Below are 25997 nucleotides of genomic sequence, written 5' to 3' on the forward strand. Positions count from 1 at the left end.
CACGGGTAATGAATTATCTACACAAATCTTCCTCATCAATCGACCTATCTATTAGTGAAAGCTGTATCAGTATCTGTACACTATTTCCTGAGATTATCCTTCACATTCAGACAGAAAAACATGACAGGTGAATTTAATTCATAGTATGTATATTTTATAACAGCTATTTGTGTTTCAGCAAACACAGTTTTCTCATTTGTGTTTGATTACAAACTTAAATTCACAGGTCACAAAAAACAAAACCTGGAAAGACATTGCAGGGCTTTTAGGCATCGGAGCATCTTCAAGTGCTGCATATACACTTCGGAAGCATTACACGAAAAACCTTTTGGCCTTCGAATGTCACTTTGACTGTGGAGGTATAGACCCACAACCAATTATAAATCAAGTGGAATCTACTTCGAAGAATAAGATGACCAAGACATCATCAGTTCCATCTCCAGGTAGTCCATAACACTGTACTGTTGAAATCCCTACAGAAAATTTTAATTTTATGTACTTAATTGATTTGATTTGTGCCTCTACAAAGCTGCTCTGAAGTGATTACTGACATGGGCTCTACATTGCTTTTGGCCCTTAAATTATGTAGAATATTGTGATCACATGCCATCTGATGCAAAAGAGTGGACAGAGGAATTGCAAGTTCTACTCTTCTCTCTTTCAGAAAAGCTTGCAGAATCTTATAACTTATGTACTCATATCCTGTTCATAACATATATTGTGTTAAAGTGAGTTGTTGAAAAAGGGCCAAAATGGCATATTTGGAAGTGAATCTGTAATAGAATATATTATCACAGTGAAGTGGGCAATGGACATTTTTCCATTGTAAGATAACGGCAACAAGTGACAGTAGCATCATTCACGCTTTTGGTGCTGGTGGTGTGAAGTAAAAAAGATTTTTATTAGTTGTTGATAATAGTATTGGTATGTGTTGATGCATGAAATAAGTATTATACAAGGGAATAAATTTTAACTCTTGTGCATTGCTAAAAAGCACAGTTAAAAATACACATTTATATGTTGTTGAGGCTGTGTACTGTCAGTACTTACTGATGGTACACATTGTACAATATACGCATCAAATCATATAACAAAATTGAAGATACTAGTCAGTGAGAAGCCATTAGCGTGTTTAATATTACTGGAGTTAAATTCCGTGAGGTAATGTATGATCCAGTCACATCAATGCAACCACCTGTGAGAAGCATGAACAACCACCTTTTGCAGTGTGGGTGGGCAGAGAGAGAGTCAGTGAGGTTCTGAAAGGAACCAACAGGGATGAAGAGCCATGCCAACTCCAGTGCCATGGCCAGCTGCACTGGGTTCCTAGGCTGTGGACGCATTACGCAGACAGGCCGATTGAGATAGTCCCATGGATTCTTGATTGGATTTAACTGGTGAATTTGGTGGCCAGGGTAGTGTGGTAAATGCATCCTGGCACTCTTCAAAGCATGCAGCTACACTCAGAGTTGTATGACATGTTGCATTGTCATGCTGGTAGATGACTGTGCTGAGGAAAAAAAACAAACTGTGTATTGGGGTGGACATGGTTCCCAAGGGTATTTGCATAGTTGTGGTGATCCATTGTACCATCCAGAATGACAAGATCATCAAGGGAATGCCACAAAAATGTACCCCAGACAATAACGCTCCCTCCTCTGGCCTGGGCCCTTCACTTTTAGACGTTTCATGCCATCCGTGCCAACTACCATCTGCATGATGAAGCGTAAAACATGATTCATCAGAAAAGGCCACCTGACACCATTCAGTAGACTTCCAGTAGTAGCATTGGTGTGCAAAATACAGCCTACTGTGAAGCCACATGCACAGCAATGTATACTAAAAGGTTGTTGAGACACTGTTGGTAATCCCTTGGTTCATCAGAGCAGTCAGTTGCTCAGCAGTTGCAGATCTATTCAATCCTACACTTTCTACAACCATTGTTCACCTCTGTCATCTATGGCCTGTGTTGAACCACAGTTCCTTGGTGCCGGTTTTGAATAGCGCCATTTTGCTATGCATGGTATACTTTAACCACGGTGACGTGTGAACAATTTACAAACTTAGCCATTTCAGAATGCTTCCGCCATTGGCCTGAAAACCAATAAACATGCTCTTTTGGGAGTCAGATAAATTGCTACATTTTCAAATTAGGACAATGACTGCACTGTTTCCCATGTGCCCTCTGACACACCTTATATACCCTCTGCTGCCATCTGCTGTCTGTGAGTGGTTACTGTATGTTGACATCGAACATAGGTGGTGGTCACATCACTGTAACTGGACTTGTGCATATTCAGTGTAAGGATTTTTAAATTGATCCTTCACGGAATAATTTAATTTCCTCTGAGTGAACATCAAATGTAGCACACATGTTCATCTAAATTGCTCAAAAAGAAAAAAAAAAGTTTCACATCACCCACATATCTGTGATCGTGTTCACTCGTGGATTCGAGGGGAACAGGGAGTAAAAGAATTAACATTATGAAAATAAAAATGGTAAATATTGTGAAATAAAATAACAACAAAATAAAGGCAATCTGTTTATAAACATACATTTTAGCTTTGTAAATGCACATTTTAGCGAGTGTGAATTAAAATCTGTTTCTGGATAACATTCAGTATGCAGTTGCTCCACTACGTGTATTATAACATACTTTGATCCTCCTTGACAAGCTATCCGTAAGGTGGTAGCCACATTACAGCTCAGATTAGCCTCTCTCTGATGAGGTAGGAGATTCCTTCCTCAGTACTGCGCAATGTTCAAATTACCCTCAGTAGCAGTGAGAGGTGCCTGACATTTATACATGGTACCAGTCCACAGCGTGACTGAGCCACCTCCGCGCTGAACCTATCGGTTGGCATGCCCGAGATGTGTGTTGGTACCTGGTAGTCTCTACAATCTTCTGTGATGACAATTGTCAGGTGTCAGACAAATTCTGCATCTACTGGCAAAGAGATCCGAATGCTTTTGGTAGAAGTTTCATTCTAGATGATCCCTTACCAAACCTGTCAATGTACAGAGTTGATTTAAGGTCTACTGTTGTCAATAACATATGTCTAGAGATGAAACTGACTATACAGAGACAGTCATGTGGCATCTGGTTTGACACAGTTCTCTCAGTTGCCTTTGGAAAGTCATTAAGCAGCTCTCTTGCTTTCTCCTTGGATATACAGAGTGAGTCACTAACTATTGCCACCTGGAATAACTCTGGAAGAATGAGAGTAGCTGAAAAGTTTGTGGGACAAATGTTGCATGGGACAACGGGGGCCATGATATGGCATTAGTTTTTTGTTTCTAGGTGGGGTGCTTCAGAGATATGAAGGTCAACTTTGTTTCTTTAAATGGGACGCTATAGATTGGTACTTATTTTCTGATAGTGGCTATCGAGACGAATCCAATGATGTGTAACACTATGGCCTTTGAAGTTCAACAAAGGTCAAAAAGGTGGCATGAACATCGGTTTACAGAATGTGTTTGAAGTGATGACCATTTGTATCAGTGCAGTGCTGCAATCTCATCATCATGGATTTGGTGGTATTCCTTATCACTTTGGCACTGATTGAAACACAAGCTCCGACAATTCTCTCTTGTATATCGTGCAAATAATAAATATTCACCGAATATGCGTATCCATCTAATGTACCATTGACATGTAAACACCATTCGACGGTTTCACAATAAAACACTAACAGAAACTGTAAGACTAGTAATGTCAAATCAAGCGAATGTTAATGATGTATTCCTTCGAAGAACAAATCGATATGCTTCTCATTTACAGAGAATGCCAACGAAATTCAGTGAGAGCTAGATACTTATACACCGAAAGATATCCTCCATGTACCCACCCTACATGTCATACACTTAAATGTGTGTATAATAAATTGAGAACAACTGGGTCTTTAACGCATGGGAAACATATCCGGCAAAGCAAAGTTACTAACAAGGAAATGGAAATTGGTACTCTTGCCACTGTGGCTCGAGATCCTTGTGTTAGTTCACATCAAATCACAAGGGAATCTGGCATGAGCCAGAGTAGTGTTGTTCGTGTTCTGCATAAATATCATCCTTACCATATCAGTCTCCACCAACAATTAACTGGTACGGATTGTATGGGTGACATTGAATTCTGCCAATGGGCTCAATTTCAGATTCAGAGTGATGACACATTTTTGAATTTGATTTTATTTAATGACAAGGCCTCATTCACGAACCGTGGAAATGTTAATTTGTATAACATGCATTATTGGGCAACTGAAAACCCATGTTGGCTGCAGCAAGTTGCACACCAAAAACTGTGGTCGCTGAATGTGTGGTGTGGGATTCTAGAGGCCAGAATTACAGGCACCTATTTCATCAAAGGAAATCTTAATGGTAGGAAGTACACCACATTCGTGCAAAGAACATTAAGTCTGTTGTTGGAAGAAATACCTTCAGGAACAAAGAACAGAATGTGGTATCGACACTATGGGTGTCCGACACATTTTTCGCTGATGGCTAGAAATGAGTTGCAGAGAGAATTCCCAAATCATTGGATTGGACACGGAGGAAATGTGTCGTGGTAGCCTCGTTCGCCAAACTTGACGCCTCTGGATTTTTTCTTGTGGGGATTCGTAAAAGACATAGTTTATAAAGACATTCCAACTACACTGAAGATATGCGAGAGAGAATTGTCAGAGCATGTGCTTCAATAAGTGCCAAAGTGTTAAGGAATACCACTAAATCCATGATAAGAATATTGCAGCACTGCATTGATACCAATGGTCATCACTTACAACATCTTCTGTAAATGGACGTTCATGTCACCTTTGTGACCTTCGTTGACCTTCAAAGACCTTACTATTACACATCATTGGATTCATCTTGATAGCCACTGTCAGAAAATAAGTACCAAACTATGGCATTCCATTTGAAAAAACAAAGTTGACCTTCATATCTCTGAAGTGACCCCACATAGCAACAAAAAACCAACGTCATATTATGGTCCCTGTTTTTCCCATGCAACTTTTGTCCCACAAACTTTTCGGCTTCTATCATACTTTTGGAGTTATTTTAGGTGGCAATAGTTAGTGACTCACCCTGTATATTAGCCATAATGTATATGTTAGACACATTAGCTAGAACTGTTAACTGTCAATGACAACTACAAGGCATATCTCTCTCTCTCTCCTGTCTCGTGACAGATGTACAAATGACATTACTGTGATGTATGTTAGCAGGTGGGCATCTTCCCACTTAGACATCCTGCCTTGCCCTAAGATGATAAAGTGCACACAGTTTACTTTTGAAGTGACAGTTTGAGACATATCGACAAGCTAAATAGTGTACACAGACTAAATTATCATTCCATGTGCTCTACTAAATGACACAGAGAATGTAGTTTTATGTTTAACACATCTACACAGTCATTGTCGTATGAGAGCTGAGAAAGAGGTTGTGTGTGTGTGTGTGGTGGTGGTGGGGGGGGGGGGGGGGGATTATAATAAACAGAAATTTTGTCCCACAAACATAATTTCGTTATTCTTGTGTTTAAAGTGAAATGGATATTTTATTTTTTGCCCCAATCTCAAAATACACACATCAAAAAAAGTTTTGCATCACCTCGGTTCTGGAACCTGTATAGAAAATTGGAATAGATATCAACATAAACATCATTTCCACCTTTTTTTATTGCTCATGAAAACCACACATTGCGTGTTGTACCAACATACAGTGCAACCTTCAGAGGTGGTGGTCCAGATTGCTGTATACACCGGTACCTCTAATATGCAGTAGCACATCCTCTTGCAATGATGCAACCTGTATTCATCATGGCATATTGTCCACAAGTTCAGCAAGGCACTGTTGGTCCAGATTGTCCCAGTCCTCAATGGCGATTCAGCGTAGATCCCTCAGAGCGGTTGGTGGGTCACGTTGTCCAGAAACAGCCCTTTTCAATCTGTCCCAGGTATGTTCGATAGGGTTCATGTCTGGAGAAAATTCTGGCAACTGTTGTCGAGTGATGTTGTTATTCTGAAGGAAGTCATTCACAAGATGACAAGGGGGCGTGAATTGTCGTCCATGAAGACGAATGCCTCGCCAATATGCTGCCGATATGGTTGCAATATTGGTGGGAGGATGGCATTCACGTATTGTACAGTCGTTACGGCCCCTTCCATGACCACCAGCGACGTACGTTGGCCCCACATAATGCCATCCCAAAACGTCACGGAACCTCCACATTGCAGCACTCGCTGGACAGTGTGTCTAAGGCGTTCAGCCTGACCGGTTGCCTCCAAACATGTCGCCGATGATTGTCTGATTGAAGGCATATGTGACACTCATGGGTGAAGAGAACGTGATACCAATCCTGAGAGGTCCATTCGGCATGTTGTTGGGCCCATCTGTACCGCACTGCATGGTTTTGTGGTTGCAAAGATGGGCCTCGCCATGGACGTCAGGACTGAAGTTGCACACTGTTTGAGTCATAACATGACGTCTTGTGGCTGCACGAAAAGCTTTGTGCATCATGGTGGACTTACTGTCATGGTTCCTCTGAGCCATATTCCATAGGCAGCGGTCATCCACTGCAGTAGTAGCCCTTGTGCGGCCTGTGCGTGGCGTGTCATCAACAGTTCCTGTCTCTCTGTATCTCCTCCATGTTCGAACAACATCGCTTTGGTTCACTCTTTGACTCCTGGACACTTCTCTTGTTGAGAGCCCTTCCTGGCATAAAGTAACAATGCAGATGTGATCGAATCACGGTATTGGCTGTCTAGGCATGGTTGAACTACAGAAAACTTGAGCTGTGTACCTCCGTCCTGGTTGGATGACTGGAATTGATCAGCTGCCGGACACCCTCCATCTAATAGGTGGTGTCCATGCATGGTTGTTTACATCTTTGGGCGTGTTTAGTGGCATTTCTGAACAGTCAAAGGGACTGTGTCTATGATACAATATCCCCATTCACCATCTGTCTTCAGGAGTTCTGGGAACCGGGGTGATGCAAAACTTTTTTTGATGTGTGTACCAGTAAACGATTGATGATACATTTTGGAAGTTAGTATCAGTTGATGCATTTGACTTATGTAGGCATTGGTTGTCTCATTCTTTCTCTACAAATAACATATTCTGCAAACTCTTGTGAAATGACAAGATAAACCATATGCTTCCCTTCATTATTCTGTTATTTTAGTTACTTCTGATGTGATAGTATATCTATAAAGATTTTAAAGAAAATTGAGAGATTGATTGTGCAGTAATTTAGCAGAGTTGAGAGTAGGTCAGTATTCATAACGTTCAGTGATAGCATACGGAAAGTTGGTTTTAATCATTGGCAGAGTGGTTCATTGACAGGTTTATCACTCACAGTGATGTAACACAGTGTAAGAACAGTGGTCATAAAAAGCTCTTAACATACAGGGTCCAGAGGTGAGTGTTGTGCCTTTTCAATGATGATAGGTTTCAAATTTAACATGGCTTGGTGCCATGGGTGAGCTGTGGTCCATCTCAATCAGTTTCAAAGAAAACTATATGAAGGGAAGTGTGTGCAAAGAACGTTTGGAATTGTGTAACTCATGAGAGGCCATTGCTCAGAGCGGTACATAAAGCTGCACTTCTTCAGTGGACCAAACACACACAAAAAATGGAAATGATCGTATGGTGTCAGTGGCCAGGAGTTCCCAGTTGGGAAGTTCTGCCGCCAAGTGCAGGTCTTATTGAGTGTGACGCAACACTGGGCGACCTTCGTGTTGAGAATGGGGATGAAATGATGATGACAGCACAACACCCAGTCGCTGAGGGGAGAAAATCTTCTGCCCCAGTCGGGAATCGAACCCGGGCCCCTGTGTGTGGCAATCCAATGCACTGACCATTCAGCTAATATGGCAGACAACACACACAAACTGGACATCAGCGGGATGGAGGTGAGTAGTGTGGTCTGTCGAGTTGCGATTTGACCTCTTTTATATAGTGCAAGGCATTGGGAGCAGTGACACCCTGATGAGGCAGTGTGTGGAGGCAAGAGGTAGTTCTGTGATGTTTTGGTGGTATTTTTTCGTACCATTACTTGGAATCCCCCATTCGGGTTACTGTGAACATGAGCTGGGATGTTGATTTCAACACTGTGAGTGACTAAATGTCACCCTTTCCTCATAGCCATGATGAGAATGCTGTGGACACTCCCCTCTTTCAACACAATAACAGTTGTGTTCACTGGGTTTCTCGCATATGTGCTTGGTTTGATGAAGACTTGGGGCCTTACTGCATTTCAGTTGGTGTACTAAATCATCTGATGGTAATCCCATAGAAACTGTGTGGGAAGGTTTGGAATAATGGGTGAAATGACAGTCACCCTCCCCACATTTTGGTAGCTATACAGGATTTAACCATAACTGAGTGGCTTCAGTTAGGTATGTCACACCTGAAGAAACTTACAGGTTCTCTTCCTTGCAAAACTGGAGTGATTGTGAAAGCTAGAAATGTTGTGCAGTATTAGCATTGTACTGTTTTGGGGGGTGACTAATTTTTTCCCCAGTATGCTAATGTAACATAAAGATGTGCCACATTCTCTTCATGACATCATTTTCATCATCTGCCAGTGCCATTATCAATTATGTAATTAAATCATTTTTAAGTATGCAGCACTTGACAAGAAAAAAGTGAGAGATCATCCATATAAGTGTTAAAAGGAATCCATGAAACTTCGGTTACACTATAAGTCAGTTAGCTCTAAAGGCCATAATTGAACTAAATACCTAAGAATTACAATAACAAACAACTTAAATTGGTAGAAAATACATAGGAAATGTTGTGGGGAAGACAAACCAAAGGCTGTGTTTTATTGGCAGAAAACTTAGAAGATGCAGCAGATCTAGTAAAGAGACCGCCTGCACTGCATTTGTCCATCCTCTTCTGAAGTACTGCTGCACGGCGTCGGATCGTTACATGGTTCGATTAATGGAGCACATTGAGAAAGTTCAAAGAAGGGCAGCAAATTTTGTAGTATCGAGAAATATGAGAGTGAGTCATGGACATGATACAGGATTGGGGTGGACATCATTAAAACAAAGGTGTTTTTCACAGTCACAGTAACTTCTCACGAAATTTCAATCACCAACTTTCTCCTCTGAATGTGAAAATGTTTTGTTGACACTGACCTACATAGGGAGAAATGATCATCATAATAAAGTAAGGGAAATCAGAGCTTGCACGGAAAGGTATAGTTGTTGGTTTTTTCCACGCAATGTTTTAGAATGGAATAACAGTTAATAATAGAGATATTATTCCTCTACTTGCAATGATTCATCAGCATGAAATTGAAGGCCTTGGTGGTGTTCTTCTAGTTTTGGAAAAAGATTAAAGTTAGATGGGACCAAGTCAGAACAGTGTGGAGGACGATCGACCGACAGTGATTTCCCTAAGCATCGGATTACAGCAGATTTCACTGTGCTCGTGTGTGATTTGGCAATGTCATGCTAAAGAAGAGGTTGGACGAACTCTTCAAATTCAAAAATCGATTACAGCATTCAGTTTCTCACACACCGACATAGTTACATTACATACTGCCATGCTGTACACTACAATCCGGAGCCCTCTAGTGGCACACAGTTACATTACATACTGCCATGCTGTACATTACAATTCGGAGCCCTCTAGTGGCAGAGGGTTGCAAATATGTAGACACAAAGAATAAAAGTGTAGAATGGTAACAACATTAATTTTATTTAAAAAATCATTGCAGGCGTACTTTTCAGTAAGCCCTTGTACAGCATTGCTCCAAATATGTTATAAAGTTCCCTCCAGAATTATAATTCCAAACAGAATGGAAAAGAACAGCTTTTGTATAGTGGAGCAATTCCTGCCACATAACAAACTGATTTTTATTCAATAGCTCAGCACGTGCAGACAGTCCCAGTATTTGATGAACATCTTAATATGCAGGTCCTGGTCTGAATGTCTTGTAGAATTTTGAGTCCACTGTGACTGCTAAATATGCAGCAGTACCCGCGATGTAGCCCCTTTCCCCTCTCTTTGTATATATACTAATGCTAATCATCGTGAATCTTTGTTAGCACTGAGTGATAAGATTCATACATTGGACCCACTTTATGTTGGGGCTGCTGATATTCAAGTCTACAATCCAAACTTCTTGATTTAGCGCTGTTTGAGTTACCATTGTCTTCTTTCCCTAAGCTCCTTAAACAAGGCCACAGCTGAATCCTTTCCCCATCTGCTCCTCAACACCTCCCCTTTTTTCAGCAAGTTCATGTTGATGGTTAATTTAATTGTCCTCTTTGACTTGTTGACAGGTCTCTATGTGCATGTGCATGAATCAGTGATGATTCCAAGACAAAACATTGTTAGTTATTTTGCTGTGCTAATGATTTGGTGTGAAATTTCTGAAAAATGTACTTCCCTGTATAACACCTTCGACATTTTCACATACTGACTGAATGTATGTTCCTATAATTTACACACAGTTTTTTTTTCTGTTCCTTGCTGAGATAAGGTAATACTTTACTGTAATATGAAATCTTTTTGAGAGACTATTAAGCAGATTGTTATAAAAAGCAATTTGACACTTCTGTAGTTTGTGAATACTTGGAGCAATTACTGATTCAGATTTCGACTATTGTACTTCACTTGTTGAAGCATTTGTGTGTGATAAAGGATTCTTTCAATTACAGGCTCATCAAATTCACAGGATTCATTTCCAGCAGCTGGTTCAAGTGGAGAAAATATTTTGATATTACAGTTAAGAGACTATTTCCCATATCTTCTGAGGAGTCCAGTTTGCACTGCTTTTGTACAATTTCCAGAGGCAAAAATCTGAAATTCTGATAAATTTGTAATGCACAATCTTCATTTTTTATAAACTCAGTATCAAAATACTATGTCACATGTAGATATCTGCTTCAGATTGCTGGATAAATATTTCTCCCCTGCTGAGGTAGACCAGCAAGTTCTGGCAGGAATTGTTGCTTTTATATTTGTTATTTCAGGTGTGTGACCACTCTTTGGTGCCATTGAAGGGGGAGAAAGATAGGATTATCATAATCTGAAAGTAAAGTGCTCCTCATGGGTAGGCATTTATTGATACTTTATTTTGTATTACATCTGTGCCTCATTTTGAGCTTAATTTGTAAAATATAGTATAATGTAAGAGATTGCTTTGCATTTTTGTGTTTATAATTTGATTTGTTAGTAGCTATGGAGGCCATGAGAAAACATACTTTTAAGTTTGATCTTCCTTCTCTGCTTTTAACTGTAAAACTCATAACTTGATTTTGACTGCAACCTGTTGGGGGAATTTGTGACAGCAGTTGCTTATTGTGCTGGGTGTGGGGGTGCCGATGCAAGGTGTGGGGGATAACATTAGCGTTTCCAACCCTTTTGACAACGTGGCGACTGGGCAGAGGCCCAATCCTTACTGCCCTTCTGGAGGCCCCTCTCGTCCCCAAGGTAACCCTCCCTAGATGTTCTTGGTCGCATGCTTCAGTGTGAGTTTTCCTTTTGCTTTCTGTTTATTACTTTTTGTTCCATTTCACATGTCAGCATGAACTGACACTTTAGTCTTCTAAGAAAACTAATTTCCTTGTTAATTTGCCTATATATGTTAGCTTGAATGGCAAAAATTCATAAAGGGAATTGTGTTGTTTCCTAAAACATGGGAGGGAATGGGTGGCTAACTGTAGAATGGTTTCTGTGTGATTCTGTCCAGTGTTGTTGCTTGCTTGCTGGTTTACCTCTTTTTGTACTGTTTCTTCCCATAGATTTATTTCTTTGCACTTTTTTGAAAATTTTTTAATATGTTGAGCTGTTGTTGTTGTATTGAGTAATGATGTTTTAAATCCATGCATTTTGTATTTGTTTTTCTTCACTAATTTGTCTTTAAGTCTGTATACCCAGTCTGTGTGAAGTAAAGTAATTGTTGCATTGTTTGTTATTGATACTCAGTAAGTTGCTCATCTCAGTAATTCTTTTAATTTGCAATATATAGAATATCCAAATTACACTGATTACAATTTACTACAAATATAGTACAGTTTTGGAATGGTACTCTGGTTAATATGAATTTTTGCAGGAATTCAGCAAGGCTATCAAGGCCAGTCCGGGTACTCTCAGTATCCGGATCAGTATCCCCATAGTCGTGGACAACCAACGAATATGGGGCAGGAATTCAATCAGCAGTACTCTCCCAGCAGCTCATATCCACCTGCTCGGCCTATGTATCCTCCCTACGCTTCTGAGACTGAAAGGTTGGCTTCGAGTTCCTCAGTATATAAACCCATGTGCATGTATTTTATCATGGAATGATCTGATATTGACTTCTTGTAATGTGTTGTCAGGATATGTATTGTTCTGTATTGTTCACTGACATGCATTTGTGACTAATTTTTGCTTCAGAATAATAGAAAAGAGAAGTACCACAGATCTCTGAAAGGTAAACATCCCTTAGTTGGAAACAACGAAGTATATGAGAGGACAGTGTAGTGAGGCAGCAGTCGTGAAACAATAGTGTGGGAGGGGGGGGGGGGGGTGGATAGAATGGTAATAAAATTGCCCCATATTTGGAGGAGAGAAAAGTCAGATATTTTTGTTTGTGTTTATTTATTACTCTGGAGAACAGCCAGAGTGGTTCTTCCTGGAAAATGTTTATGTTTGGAGAAAGAAACTGCAGGTAATGTGTAATATTAATGAATGAATCTTGTGCAAGCTCCTGTGCAGTGGTGTAGTCATTCTCACCGGAGGATTACAAGTGTACTATTTGTGCTCTGTTCCTCTGCCATTTTCGCAGGGGAATGAAAAATGTGAACTCCACCACAACACATTTAAGCTGTGGTAAGTGGCTTACATAGAATTACCAACAAATGGAATATTGTCTGCACTGTTTGGTCTATGCTGAGGAAAAGTTGATGTTAAAATATTTCACATAATCAAAATTTGAATTGTTGCTGTAAGATGCTGCTTATATTTTACCATCTACTGTTTCTTCCCATAGATTTATTTCTTTGCACTTTTTTGAAATTTTTTTAGTATGTTGAGCTGTTGTTGTTGTATTGAGTAATGATGTTTTAACTCCATGCATTTTGTATTTGTTTTTCTTCACTAATTTGTATTTAAGTCTGTATACCCAGTCTGTGTGAAGTAAAGTAATTGTTGCATTGTTTTTTCTCCACTACAAATTTTTGCTTACAACATTGAAACTGTAATGTAACAACTGTAATATGAAGAGCAATCAAAGGAGCTGTCTCTGTTTACTGCTCTACAGTATTATTTGATGTTCTTTTATTTCTGTATGGGGGAAGGGGGGGGGGGGGGAGAGGGAGAGAACTAGTGTGCAGATGGCATAAATGAATTTTGCATGAGAGTTCAGACTGACTGACATGAACCATGTAACAAAGGTTAAAAAAAGTATTTTATTTATGGTGCCGCAACATGAATTTTCTATTGACTCCCACTAGAAATAAAAATGTGACAAGCATTACATTGCAGACGTGGATTGAAAATACCACCACCACCACCACCATCAGGACCAGGACCATTCCTCTCCACAAGATAAGTTATGACTACATATTCTTGGATACAACAGTTGTGGCAGTCGCCAGGAGAATGTCAGTTCCCCCAACCCTTGTACTTTCTTCTTCTGTAATTGCCAATGCCAATTAGAATTCAGTCCATGGCAGTAAATGCATACAGTTAACACAGTGTCAATTATGACATGGCTGTCATTCAGGCAGCACCATAAAAAACAACAGTTACTCAGGTGATACCTATCACTGACATGTATTATTTAGTAATACTATGCTTGATTCATTCAGTTGCTGTTAGTATGGCTTTCAAACTGTGTTGTGACTTTGAGTCACTTATGTAGTCACTGGATTAAATAATTGGCAAGGAGAATGTAGATTCCTCTTGAGTACTTCCTCGCTCATGTTTGTTAGCTAATGCTACTAAATTCCAGTACGCACAGAGGAAAATGAAAGGATCACATACGAGGTATTTAAGAATTTCATGCAATTTTAAAGAGAGTCCCAGAGGAGAAGAAATCGTGACCAGACAGCAGATTGCCACAGCAAAAGCATGTGCCTTTTCACCTTAGATACTATATAGAATATGTGCAGAAGTATACTGAATGGAAACGTATGATTGATATGGAACTTTGTCTCAGAATAAGGATATTATCAGGTACTGCCAGAAGTGAAGCTTTGAGGGCCGATCGTGATTCATGTTCAAGTAGTTCAGTTGCTAGAACACTTGGCCACAAAAGGTGACGGTTCAAGTCCTGGTTTAGTGTATGGCTCTAAACTGCCAAGAAGTTTCAAGTATATTAAGGAAAGAAGACTTGTGTCCTTAATTTGCACAATTTCTAGAAAAAAACGTTTTTGATCTCGCTTTTTTAGAATTGTGTGATTGTTGTCCATATCCTATAAGCCACAAGTGGCATATGTCTTAATGTCTTAAATGCATGAAATGATTTCACAGGGGGCCTTCATTTGATAGACAGAATTGTAAAATTTTTGGGATTAAAATACATAAAGTGTGTTGATAAGGCTTACAATCCAAAGAAGAATCCAATGTTGGATCAAAAATTTTGTGTGTGTTGAAGACCTGACGTAACGACAGTCACATTTGGTAAGATTTGAAAGACAGTAGTAGTTTACAAGTGTTTGCCATGAAAGGAAACAGACATTTTTGCAGTCTTTGTTATTTCAGTTGCACTTAGACAATAAATGTATATTGTTATTTGTATTTATTATTGAAGTGTGATTGAAATAGATGAGACTTTGAACAAATTGTCAATAAGTGCTTTGCAAGATACAACTAACTGAAGAAATGTGCAAAATTAATACTCCTTTCCAACAAATTCAATCTTTATCATGAGGAGGTGAGTGCAAGAAGAGGTTACATCCAGAAATTACACATGCGGAATGAATTTAAAATGTGCAGAGTTTGCTCCAGGAAGTGATTGATCTTGTAACTGTGGGAGATGTGTTCAAGTGAAAGGCTTACACCACACTGAAAATTTGCACAGTCAGAAGAAAGTTCTGTAGACAGTGTTACCACTGATCTGAATGATTTCTCTGATACTGAATTTTAAGATATGTTCTAAAGTTAATCAAAACATGGTAATTGCTGTTATATTATTTATTCCCTTTCTTGCTACAAAGCTGTAAAACCTTATCTCTTGCATCTTTGCTGTCCAGAAATTTTCAGAGAAATACATTTTATCTGTTGACATGTAATGTATACAGAAATTAGAGGACTTCTATCCTTTGTTGGTATGTCATCTCATTGCAAATGGATAATTGTGTACTGTAATCCCACATAGTTCATGTTAAACTCTTGCCTTTGTTTTTGCCTCTGAGCAGTAATCTTGATAGGTGTATCTCAGAACAGGGAGCCACTGTAAAGTACAGGGTAATTACCATTTGAATTCCATTTTCGAAATGATGTAAATTTAAAAAAAAAAAAAAAAAAATGAACCATTGCTCAGAATGACATCTTATATCAATAAAACATTATTGAAGAAGGGGGAAACGTTATTTTTTTTGGGGGGGGGGGGGTTGAAAATTTTACCACTAGGCAGCACCTTAAGCGTCATAATGTAAGTGATTTTGGCTACTAACAAAAGATGAATCGCAATATGACAGCCATGATGTTAGTTGCATATGAAACCAACCATACTATGTAATGATGGCAGAAGTTTGGCATTCAATAGTTGTGGTACTTTAAGTTAGCAAAGCCCATCCACTGTGACATGGTTGTACTACGTCGGATGGGAAAAATTGGTTTTTAACTGTCCAGAGACCAGAAACTGCATAAAAAGCAACAACGACATCTGGTTTTAGTTTTCACAAGGCCAAGAAATGGCATAAAAAGCATGTCTTAAGACTGGCGCAAGATGTGTTCAATTTGCTGTCCACCGTTTCCTGCCACAAGTTGAAATCTAAAAATGGCATGTTGCACAACAGATTGGAGTGTCTCATGGTTCACGTTCAGAATGTGGTGCTCAATGTGTGCATTCATATCAGCTGTGTTTGTTATCAGAGCACTAAACACTATCTTTCAGGTTACCCCACAGACAGAAGTCACATAGATAAAGATCAAATTATCTGAACATCCAGGCTGTAGGGAAATGACAGCTGATAATTCTAGCATTTCCAAAGTGCCTCTGCAGCATCTTCATCACTGACTGTGCAATATGCAGAGGAGCACCACCTTGCATTCAGTGTTTAACTGTGGTGGCACAGGTAACAGGCCCTGCAGGACCCATCTCCTCAGAAAATATGGTCTTTATATTATCAACCTGCACCATGCAGTTACTGTTGCAGATTGAAGCAGTAACGGATGTGTGAGCAGATTTCCCGTCGACCATATTCTGCAATTCTGTGTATTTTCATGTCCTTGTAGTTGGAAATGGGTTTTGTCTGTGTGCAGAATGTTCTATGGCCATTCATTGTCCACTTTCGTGCAAGTAAGAACACTAGAGAAAACGTTTTTGTTATTGGTAAGTCAGCATGAAGCAACTCCTGAAGATTGGTAAAATTGTGGATAGCAATGCAGGATGTTTTGTAAAAATTTATTCACCATGCTCACATTCATGTCCAAAGTTTGGGCAATTCCCCATGCACTGCATGTTTACACACCACCTTGTGACCTCTCCTGCAATGCTGTGGTCACTTCTACTGATGTTTGATCAGTTGTTTTTCTCCCTGTGCCACACTTTACTACAGAAGAACCTGTCTTTTTGAATTTTATAATAATTTTCTCCAGAACCTTGGCAAAAATTGGACCAATGCCTACTTTTGTACCCTTCAGCACCTGGAACTTTCTGCAAAGCAGCTGACACACCAAGCGAGATGGCACAATGGCTAGCACACTGGACTCTCATTTGGGAGGACAATGGTTAAATCCCGCATCTGGCCATCCAGATTTAGGTTTTCTGTGATTTCTCCAAATCGCTACAGGCAAATGCCGGGATGTTTCCTTTGAAAGGACATGGCCGACTTCCTTCCCCATCCTTCCCTAATCCAATGAGACCGAAGACCTCGCTGTCTGGTCTCCTCCCCCAAACAACCCAACTCAGCCCAACTGGCACACATCACTGTTCTTGTAGAAGAGCTTTACCAGTATCATGCAATACTGCTTTGAGACATGCATGCCGAGCATCTCAGGTTCAAAATTAGGAACAGCTGTTACCCTGTGTCTTTTATTTTGCTTATTCTGCCACTTTCAGTCTCATCTAGTCATAATTTTTTATTCATAACATTTTCCCCTTGTTCAATAATAATCTGTACAAATTTGGTTAGGTTCTTACTGAGTTTTGAAACTGGTACTTCAATCATTATCACCCTGCATATACTCTTTGAGGCTTCTGAATTAATACATACATTTATAGCAAACTAGGAAAACAGTCAGTGCCATTTTGATGATGATTTGTGAAAATGATGAAATTGTCTGTATGTATGGGAAAATCCAAACCTAATGACAACTCTACAATCAGTTGCATGAAACCAAGTTGCATTGTGAAGGGTACTTTCATTTATATGCTTCAGTTGTTAAAGATGGCAATGTGAATCCCGGTGAATTGAGCAAAATGGTCACACTACTGGCCACATTTATAGGTAGTCCACAGCACATGCATGGGTACGCACAAGATGCAATAACGCATGTTTGTGCATAGGCCCACACAGATCTTTTTAAATCACATGCACATGAAATCCTACACAAGATAAAATAAAAGAACTTTTGTTAACTAGTCAATTGTCATTGGATCATCATTATATTTCTCCAAGGCTGTAAACAAAAATTGAAATCTTCAGTGGATTTCATTTCCAAGCATCACGGTTTTGAAGAGAAATGCTGTTGGTTGTTTTCCATTTAATGGCAAAATATAATTGTGACATGTAAACATTTTGCCTTAGTTGACAGAAAAGATCTCTCAATGTCAGGTTGATAGTGTCATCTCTGCAGAAACAGCAGGTATCACCAGTGATCAGGACTTCTTTGAAGTTGTCACCAAAATGTTATTTATGGTCCATGTGGCTTATTCAACAACCATTCTCCATGCAAATCTAATGGGAAATGAATGAGATGATACCTAGGAGCATTACTTGCTGAGACTGACTACCAGTGGCAGTGAAGGATATCCACTGTAACACGACACTCCACTGAAGATGGCTGCAAATCCATCACTTAAAAAGTATGAAACAATGATGCTGAACTCTGTAATTGTTGGGCGTTTCTGTACTCGCCATTACTCTCAAAAACATACAAAGCACTCATCAGTGTCGAGTATTGCAATTCAGGGAAACTGATAAAGTACATTTGCAAATATCTCAATGGAGGAAATGATATGGCAATTTTTGGAGCAGTAAATGCAACAGCACCTATAAATGGAATCGACCACTATCAACTGGAATGGTACATTAGTAGGAATGAAATAGTATGGTGCATTTTATCATTTCCAATCCATGAACAATGTCAAATAGTTACTCATTTGACAGTGCACCTTGAAAATTGACAGTGTGTGTACTTCACAATGGAAAATGCATGTGCAAGAGCATTGTCATGTTTGCCAACAATGTTAACTGTGTTTTTTTCAATGTGTGAGGATGTTACATGCATAAGACAGTAATCTGAAGTGCCGACATGTTATTCACAGAATGCATCAGAAAACAAGTTTAAACAATACAAACAGTGCAAAGCAGTTTCAAGACATCCCAATTTAGGTTTGATTGACATCTTAGGCCATCAGTACACCATTCACCAGACAATGCAGCATGCTGTTACTTGCAATTACTGTCAATTAGTCTACATGGCCCGACAACCTTCCAAAAACTGGGAATAGTAATTGGTCACGTATGTGTGTGGTTCAAGTGTGCAATGCTTGCCAGGAACTAAATTTTGGAAAATCCACCAGTTATCCCATGTAAAACAGCCATTGATGACATTAACTCATGTCTCAAATCATCAGTTTTATTACAACATTTACAGACATTGATTTCTGAAGACCAATTAACATGTGCAATTACGACATGAAGCATCTGCTGGACATTTGCAAAACAGTTGTTGGATACTAGAATGTTTAAATAGCAATTGATGAATTTGCACAACTTTATGCATTGTCAACAAACTTCTATAAAATCACAGCAGCTACAGATGAACTGATTCACTAAGTTCTACCAAATATCACACAGAATCACAAAAATCACTAGTTGCTCATGCAAGTGCTACATTAACAGACAATACCAATGATGTCAGTGCCATCAATTCCTGCATCTAAAATGAAACACCAGGTAGAGTGACAACATATGAATCCATTGATACTGTAATGAATCAAGAAAAAGCTCTTAATTATTCAACTCGATTTGCCAGGCATTCCACGACACATTTCAACATTGAAAAGTGGCATGCCTATCATTCTTCTGTGGAACATAAATCCACCACTACTTTGCAACAGCACCAGGGTTGCAGTGAAAAAGATGTTGAACAATATCATCAAAGCTTCAGTTTGAAGTGGAAAATTTACAGGAGAAGATGCACTGTTGCCACACATCCCAATGATTCTCTAATGGACATGCCATTCAAACTGAAATGTTTGTGTTGTGACTTGCATTTTCTGTGACCATCAACAAAATACAGGGAAAATTGCTATGAGTGTATGGACTAAATTTGGGAAATTCGTGCTTCTTATGCATACAGCTGTATGTGACATGCCCACACTTTTGGAAACCTTGTGATTTATTTGTTCATACATCAGACGCAAAAGGCAGAGATCCAGCACACAGTTCTAAGGATCAGTGCATAGTCTGTTGCAGAGTGAAAATTCATTCTGAAAGTAACTGGCTTGTTTTATATAATATTCCATTTGTTTTGTGGTGAAAAATTGTCATGGATTTGGTACTCACTTTTTTTGCCTGTATTCATTTGATTGACCTGAGGGCTTTAAATAAGAAAATTCATTATTAGTTGCTTTGCTTTAGGGTATTTTGAGTCTGTAACTTACCAAGTTCAGGTAGCAGACATAATTTCAGTGGGACAGTTATTCTGTGTATAGTTATTTAGTTTTGTTCTGCACTTAAGTACTTGTTTATGTGATATGTTTATGTGTATGCTACAGTTGCTGATCAACCCTGTGTTCACTATGTTGTTTGTGACACCTTTTAGTTACAGATTATCATGCCTGCAACCTTCGACCTTGCTCAAAGAACTTCTTGCAATTTCTGCCATCTCTCTCATGTGTCTGTTAACAAACATTTTAAATCATTTTGTGGATGTTATATTTATGATGTAATAATTAATGGCTCTGGACCTTAAAATTCTTTTTATTGGAACTTAAAGCCTTACAGTGGAACATTTGCTGTGGGCACTTTAACATTCAAATTCTGAGCTGTTCACTTGGACACTTGCTTGCAACTTAAGGAGATAGTTAAGGACAATACATTGTGACAAATAGATCATTATTAACACTTTCAAGATTGGTCTCTCAGGTCTATCTCAGACTATCCACACTATCATTTTTAGAGGATTTCTGAAAACTTGCTTCTTTGGAACAATAAAATAAATACGTTGAATTATTCCATAAAAATCTAGACATTTGTTTATTGAAATATATGTAAAGATTTATTGTATTCTATCTTATCAAATGAAAACATGGATTATCTGTATTAAAATACCATGTTTATGTCATCTGAAAAAAGAAACGCATCATACACATTACATGTATTTTGTCTGTGTGTGATACATTTTGAAACAGTTTAGCATCTAGAGAGCTCCACAACTCAGACAACATACCACAAGAAAGTGTCTCTCTATGGGGATTTACACCTCTGTTGTCTGATTACTTTGTTACACTCTATAAAATCAAGGTTTGGATTCACCTTCTTTTGGGATAAAACTGACTGCTAGTTCCAGAAGAAAATTTGCTAATTTGTATTTTTTCCTTTCAACATTGATTCCTGGTTTCCTAATACCAGATAAAAAGTACTAGCAGCACTGATCATAAAAAGGTGAAAGAATAATTTTTCCCAACATTTCAGCTGTTTTCTTTTGAATGGCTAATGTGCTGTTATCTGGTCTGATCTGTCAACACCTTTCTTGTAAATATTATAGTGTAGCAAACTGTTGAATCTGCTGGAAGTAGCACAACTACTCAAGTGAACGCTGTGTGACACGTTAGCAGCTTCAATGTGTCTCCTTTATTAGTCCCGTTTTACATACAACAGGCGTTTCCTTCTGCTTGGAATTATTTCAGCTCTTTTTCGGTTTTTGTTTGATAGTGCTTTGCGGAAACTTGCTGTTTACCGTACAAGTAACAACTGGTGTTACATCTTTATTTGTACAGAAACATTGAAGCTGCTGGCACAATATAAAAGGAAGAACATACAGAGTGAATATGAATGTGTAAAGTTTCACCTGCAAGTAATATTTCAACATAGTAGCATACTGATTATGTGCTTGCTTTCTGACTGACTCATAGCAGCAGACCCAGTTATTATCTGTATATATTAGTTACTGAATATGTAAATGAGCCATTTATTGGTAAATGAATGTAAGTGTATGGTATGTACTTATGTGGGGGATGGCTGGATGTAATTTATACGTTACTGCTGGCATACCAATTTTCACTTTGTTTATGCAGCTTTATTTTTATCACATGGATGGCTGATACATTTCTGTACAGATGCAATTTGGAGTTTATATTCATTTTTGTAACTTGACTTGTACACTCTTACAGCTGATGATATCTGTATCTTATCACATGATAATTAAAACACAAAACAGTGTCAAGGTTTTTCTCCTTTTTATGTCAGTCTCTTGGCTTCCTTAATAATGGCCATCTAGAGGCTGACATCAGCCTTTTGTGAAAGGCCCTCAGGGGCTCAGGATTCGTTTCCTGGGTACAGGCTTGGTGACCCTAAGGTTCCTGAGCTGGGGACTGGTAAGTGTCACCAGTCGCCTGTCACCATAAGCTCTGGGCATGCTGCAGCAACCACTGTGCAGCATGATGGTGGAATGTTGTGTGTCATGGGCTTTACCACCCGGATCACATGGATGGTACAAACTGCTGTTAGAAACCCCTCAGTCTCAAGGTGTGCTGTGCGCTGATGAGGTGGAACAGTCATTTGCGGGCAACTTCTGAAGAACCTGGTGTGCCTCTGTTGTATAAGGCTTACTTTGTTATGTGGGGCTCTGTCTAGGTGAACTTTTATTCCCCTAGCTGTTCATGGGACCAAAATGGATCCTTCGAAATTTTCCCTTCCTCCTCTCAGTGGAAAAGGTAGACTGCTGGAAGGTACCCAATCTAACAAACGGGCTCATGTAGCCAGTCCTTCTGATTCATTCTAAAAGTATTGTCTTGAGTAATAGAACACGTGCTGATTATCAGAAAGTGGTTTTAATAGTGAGAAGAAAAGAGTGTAGTTTTGAGAAGGTTTCCCCATCCTATATCCCAAAGGGTTTTGAGGGAACCTGTGGCTCTTTAAAAACAGTAAAGTGCTTGTGCAATGCGACATTGTTAGTGTAAACTTCTAGTTCCCAACCATCAGCTAACCTCCAAGAAGGTAGCTGCTTCGGGGAGTGTGCAATAGACACTGAACTGTGCAACACGTTGAACTACAGCAAAGGTGTTGTGACTTGCAGGGATCTCGTTCACATTCCCAAGGAGGTATTGTGATGTGAGTGGGCTCCAGAAGGTGTAGTCGATGTGAAAGACATTGTGAAGAGGGTAGATGGGATCTTGTAAATTCAGATGCCTTTATCTTGATATTCAATAGTATGGAAGTCACTGAGTACATTAAGGCAGATTTCTTTCATCTAAACATGCGGCCTTATGTCACCAACCCAATGCCTTCTTTCAAATGCCAGCACTTTGGACATACTAATTTTGGGAGTCGTGGAGAAGCCACTTTGGGAAAATGTGGTAAGGCTGCCCATGAAGAGTCGCTTTTACATCTCCTTTGAAGTGTATGAACTGCTCTGGGGCTCACTGTGTCTGGAGTCAGGATTGTAGTGTATACCTTGAAGAACAAAAGGTGCGAAAGCATAAGACTCTGTAATGCATTCCATATAATGAGGCCAAAAAAATAATAAAGCTATGCCGCCCACCAATGTTCACTACTTGTACCTCCTTTGTTTCAGTTCCTAAACAGCTGATGTTGCTATGCAAACAGAGGTTGCTACTATCAGCACTAGTACCTGCGTTGGTCAATGTACTTGTGCTGCTGCAGTCATTTTGAAGCCTGTCCCTCCCTCCAAAACTTCAGAAAAAGCGTGGTTGCTGACAATGCAGAAGTCCTGCCCCTCCAAAGACTCAGTCTGGTCCACTGTCCAGTACTGACACTACCACTTCTGCAGTTGCCTCCTCGGACCAAAAAATCAAAGTTGAAGGCAAAGAATTGTCCACTGGTGGGGATGGGAAGTACACAGTCTGACAGTATTGATGTCATCCTTTCAGACACCTGTTTTGACTCTTCTTTGGAGGCTATGGACCTTGATGTGAGACAGGGACAACCATCTCAACCAAAGACTGAGCTCCACCCATTGTGGGCTCCCCTCCCAGGCCAAAAGTTAGGGTGAAAGTGTTACCTCATGATAGACGGCTCCCATCTAAAAGTGGAACATTAATGGGTTCATATAATGTTATAAAATGTGACACCTGCAGTCGTCCTTTTGATGTTATTTATTATACAGTTACCAGTTTTGGTGACTCAATATACGATCTTCAGGCCTTAACTGATGCCAAGGGGGTTAACTCCAATCGTATACACAATCCCATCAGTGGCAGACATCTCTGAACTGGTTTCCATAGACTATAACATTGATGTGTCTCCAACCCAAAAATGCCAACATAGCTTCTGAGGTGTTCCATTTTATTACATAAGTGGATGACCGAAGTCCCTCCAACCTTCAGTCAGAAGGATGGACATATGAAAACTTAATGTGTTCAGGACACACATGGAGGAACCGAAATTCCTTACAAAGGCACACTCCCTGTGCTTGTGTTTAAGGAAACACATTTCAAGGCCACTGGTGCCCCTGTGCTACTGGGCTGTACCCTCACCTGACATGGGAAAGAGCCAAGATTGGGGTTACTGTCTTTGTCAGTAACGCACATCAATCCTATCAATCCTCTGCTCTCTCCTTGGTTACCAGTCTAGAAGCAGTAGCTGTTGCTCTTCACATGGGTGATAAGATCACTGTCTTGCTCCCTGTATCTACCTCTACAGGATGTGATAGACTCTGAGGCTTATATGTCTTATTGCACAGCTCCCCTGCCTGTTTCTGCTACTGATTAATTTCAATGCCCATAATGTATTATAGGGCTTGAACTATACTTGTCCCAGGGGTCGAAACTTGGAGAACCTCATGATATCTCAGGAGCTGTGCATCCTCAACACAGGCAGTCTTACTCTTCTATCAGCTGCTACTGGCTTGTCCTCAGACAATGACCTCTTTTTCTGCTCTCCAGCCATTGCAGTCTCAACACAGTGGGAAGCAACTGATGACCTTTGTTCCGGTGACCACTTCTCAGCGTGGATTCACCCACTGGAAATGGATTGCTTGAACAGAAATCACCGAAATGGATGGGCAGCAGGGCTAACTGTACACTGTTCAGTCAGCTGGTTGTGTTTGAACACCATGACAGTGTCCAGAAATGAGTGGATCACACATCAGACGAGTGATCCTGCTGACTTTCCGTTCCAAAGTCTTCAGGTCATCTTAGGAGGCAGCCTGTGTGCTGGTAGACTGATGAGTGTTGTTCAGCAGTCTGGGTGTGGCATGCTGTTCTTCGATGGTTTAAATGCCTCACAACAGCAAGCAACCTCACAGCCTTTCAAGTTGCAGGAGCCAAGGCTCAACACGTAATTAAGGAGAGCAAGGAAAGGTCATGGCAAATGTTCCCGGGCTCCATCAACGGTTCCACATATTCTACAGAGGTATGGACAGCCATCGGGAGGATTTTCTGGGGCACAGTTGTTTACCAATAGCAGCAGTGCTGAAATGAGGGTGTTTTCCAAACAATGCCTGGTGTCATCACTCAGACAATGGCAGAGCATTTTACAGCAACTACTACCAATTCCAGCTGGGATCCAGTGATCTACCGTTACTGTGTGACTGCAGAGAGGGACAATATGGACTTCAGATTCCACAATTTTGAGGCTTTCAACTGGCCTCTTGCCATGTGGGACCTGGAATTAGCACTGCCTGAAACTCAAGATACTGCACCCGGTCACAACCAAATCTAGTGCTGCATACTTCGACATTTGCCAGCAGCATCAAAGGAAATCCTTCTCGAATGTTTCAATCTTATATGGCAGACAGGAAACTTTCCCAACTCCTAGAGAGAAGCAATTCTGCTACCTCTCCTCAAACTAGTAAAAGACCACACATGTACCAGTAGTTATCAGAGTGTCGCCTTAATGAGCTGTGTAGGAAAGACCCTGGAGCAAATGGTTAACTGTCGTCAGGTCTGATTGTTAGAGACCAGGTAATTCCTTAATCACGCTTGGTGTGAATTCCAGATTTCAGTCCACTGTTGACAACCTTGCCGTACTGGAGACGGCTATTCAGCAGGCTTACTTACAGTACATCACTGACTTGATATCTTCTTTGATATAAGTAAGATGTATGATACTACTTGGAGAAAGTATTGTCATGCAGCTCCATCAATGAGGCGTTTGTAGCCATCTCCAGATCTCCATGCAGTCTTTACTGTCTTAAGTGCTTTTTTTAGATCCCAAGTTGGTGACATGCTGTTGGATCATTTTGTGCAGGATAATGGTGTTCCTAAGGACAGTGTTTCAAGTGTTACTCTCTTTGCTGTACTTTAAACAGAATCATGTCTATGGTAAGGAGTCCTGTATGTGCTCCTTATTTGTGGATGATTTTGCTATTTATTTGTTACTCCTCCAGTGTTGCAGTCGTGCCCTGTCAGATGTAACTAGCTGGCCCTTGTGGCCAAATGGTTCTAGGTGCTTCAGTCTGGAACCACGCGACCGCTACGGTT

The 25997-nt window shown here is 39.9% G+C and overlaps 1 protein-coding gene across 1 annotated transcript in view; it reads left to right on the top strand.

The window, feature by feature from the left end:
• LOC126470857 (uncharacterized) overlaps window positions 1–25997 on the top strand; it is a 59651-nt gene that overhangs the window by 9764 nt on the left and 23890 nt on the right. The window contains exons 5-26 of the mRNA XM_050098872.1: window positions 227–443; window positions 590–728; window positions 10175–10389; window positions 10669–10772; window positions 10863–10983; window positions 11187–11248; window positions 11302–11443; window positions 12066–12259; window positions 12389–12454; window positions 12612–12662; window positions 12780–12823; window positions 13387–13596; window positions 14085–14170; window positions 14468–14578; window positions 15315–15403; window positions 17385–17445; window positions 19972–20003; window positions 20109–20278; window positions 20745–20856; window positions 20965–20997; window positions 21194–21409; window positions 21726–21796. Coding sequence (XP_049954829.1) covers window positions 227–443; window positions 590–728; window positions 10175–10389; window positions 10669–10772; window positions 10863–10983; window positions 11187–11248; window positions 11302–11443; window positions 12066–12259; window positions 12389–12454; window positions 12612–12662; window positions 12780–12823; window positions 13387–13596; window positions 14085–14170; window positions 14468–14578; window positions 15315–15403; window positions 17385–17445; window positions 19972–20003; window positions 20109–20278; window positions 20745–20856; window positions 20965–20997; window positions 21194–21409; window positions 21726–21796 — 2546 coding nt within the window. The remainder of the gene's footprint in view (window positions 1–226; window positions 444–589; window positions 729–10174; window positions 10390–10668; window positions 10773–10862; window positions 10984–11186; window positions 11249–11301; window positions 11444–12065; window positions 12260–12388; window positions 12455–12611; window positions 12663–12779; window positions 12824–13386; window positions 13597–14084; window positions 14171–14467; window positions 14579–15314; window positions 15404–17384; window positions 17446–19971; window positions 20004–20108; window positions 20279–20744; window positions 20857–20964; window positions 20998–21193; window positions 21410–21725; window positions 21797–25997) is intronic.

Source organism: Schistocerca serialis, chromosome 3 (genome assembly GCF_023864345.2).
Source record: "Schistocerca serialis cubense isolate TAMUIC-IGC-003099 chromosome 3, iqSchSeri2.2, whole genome shotgun sequence".
In the NCBI taxonomy this organism is placed as follows: Eukaryota; Metazoa; Arthropoda; class Insecta; order Orthoptera; family Acrididae; genus Schistocerca; species Schistocerca serialis.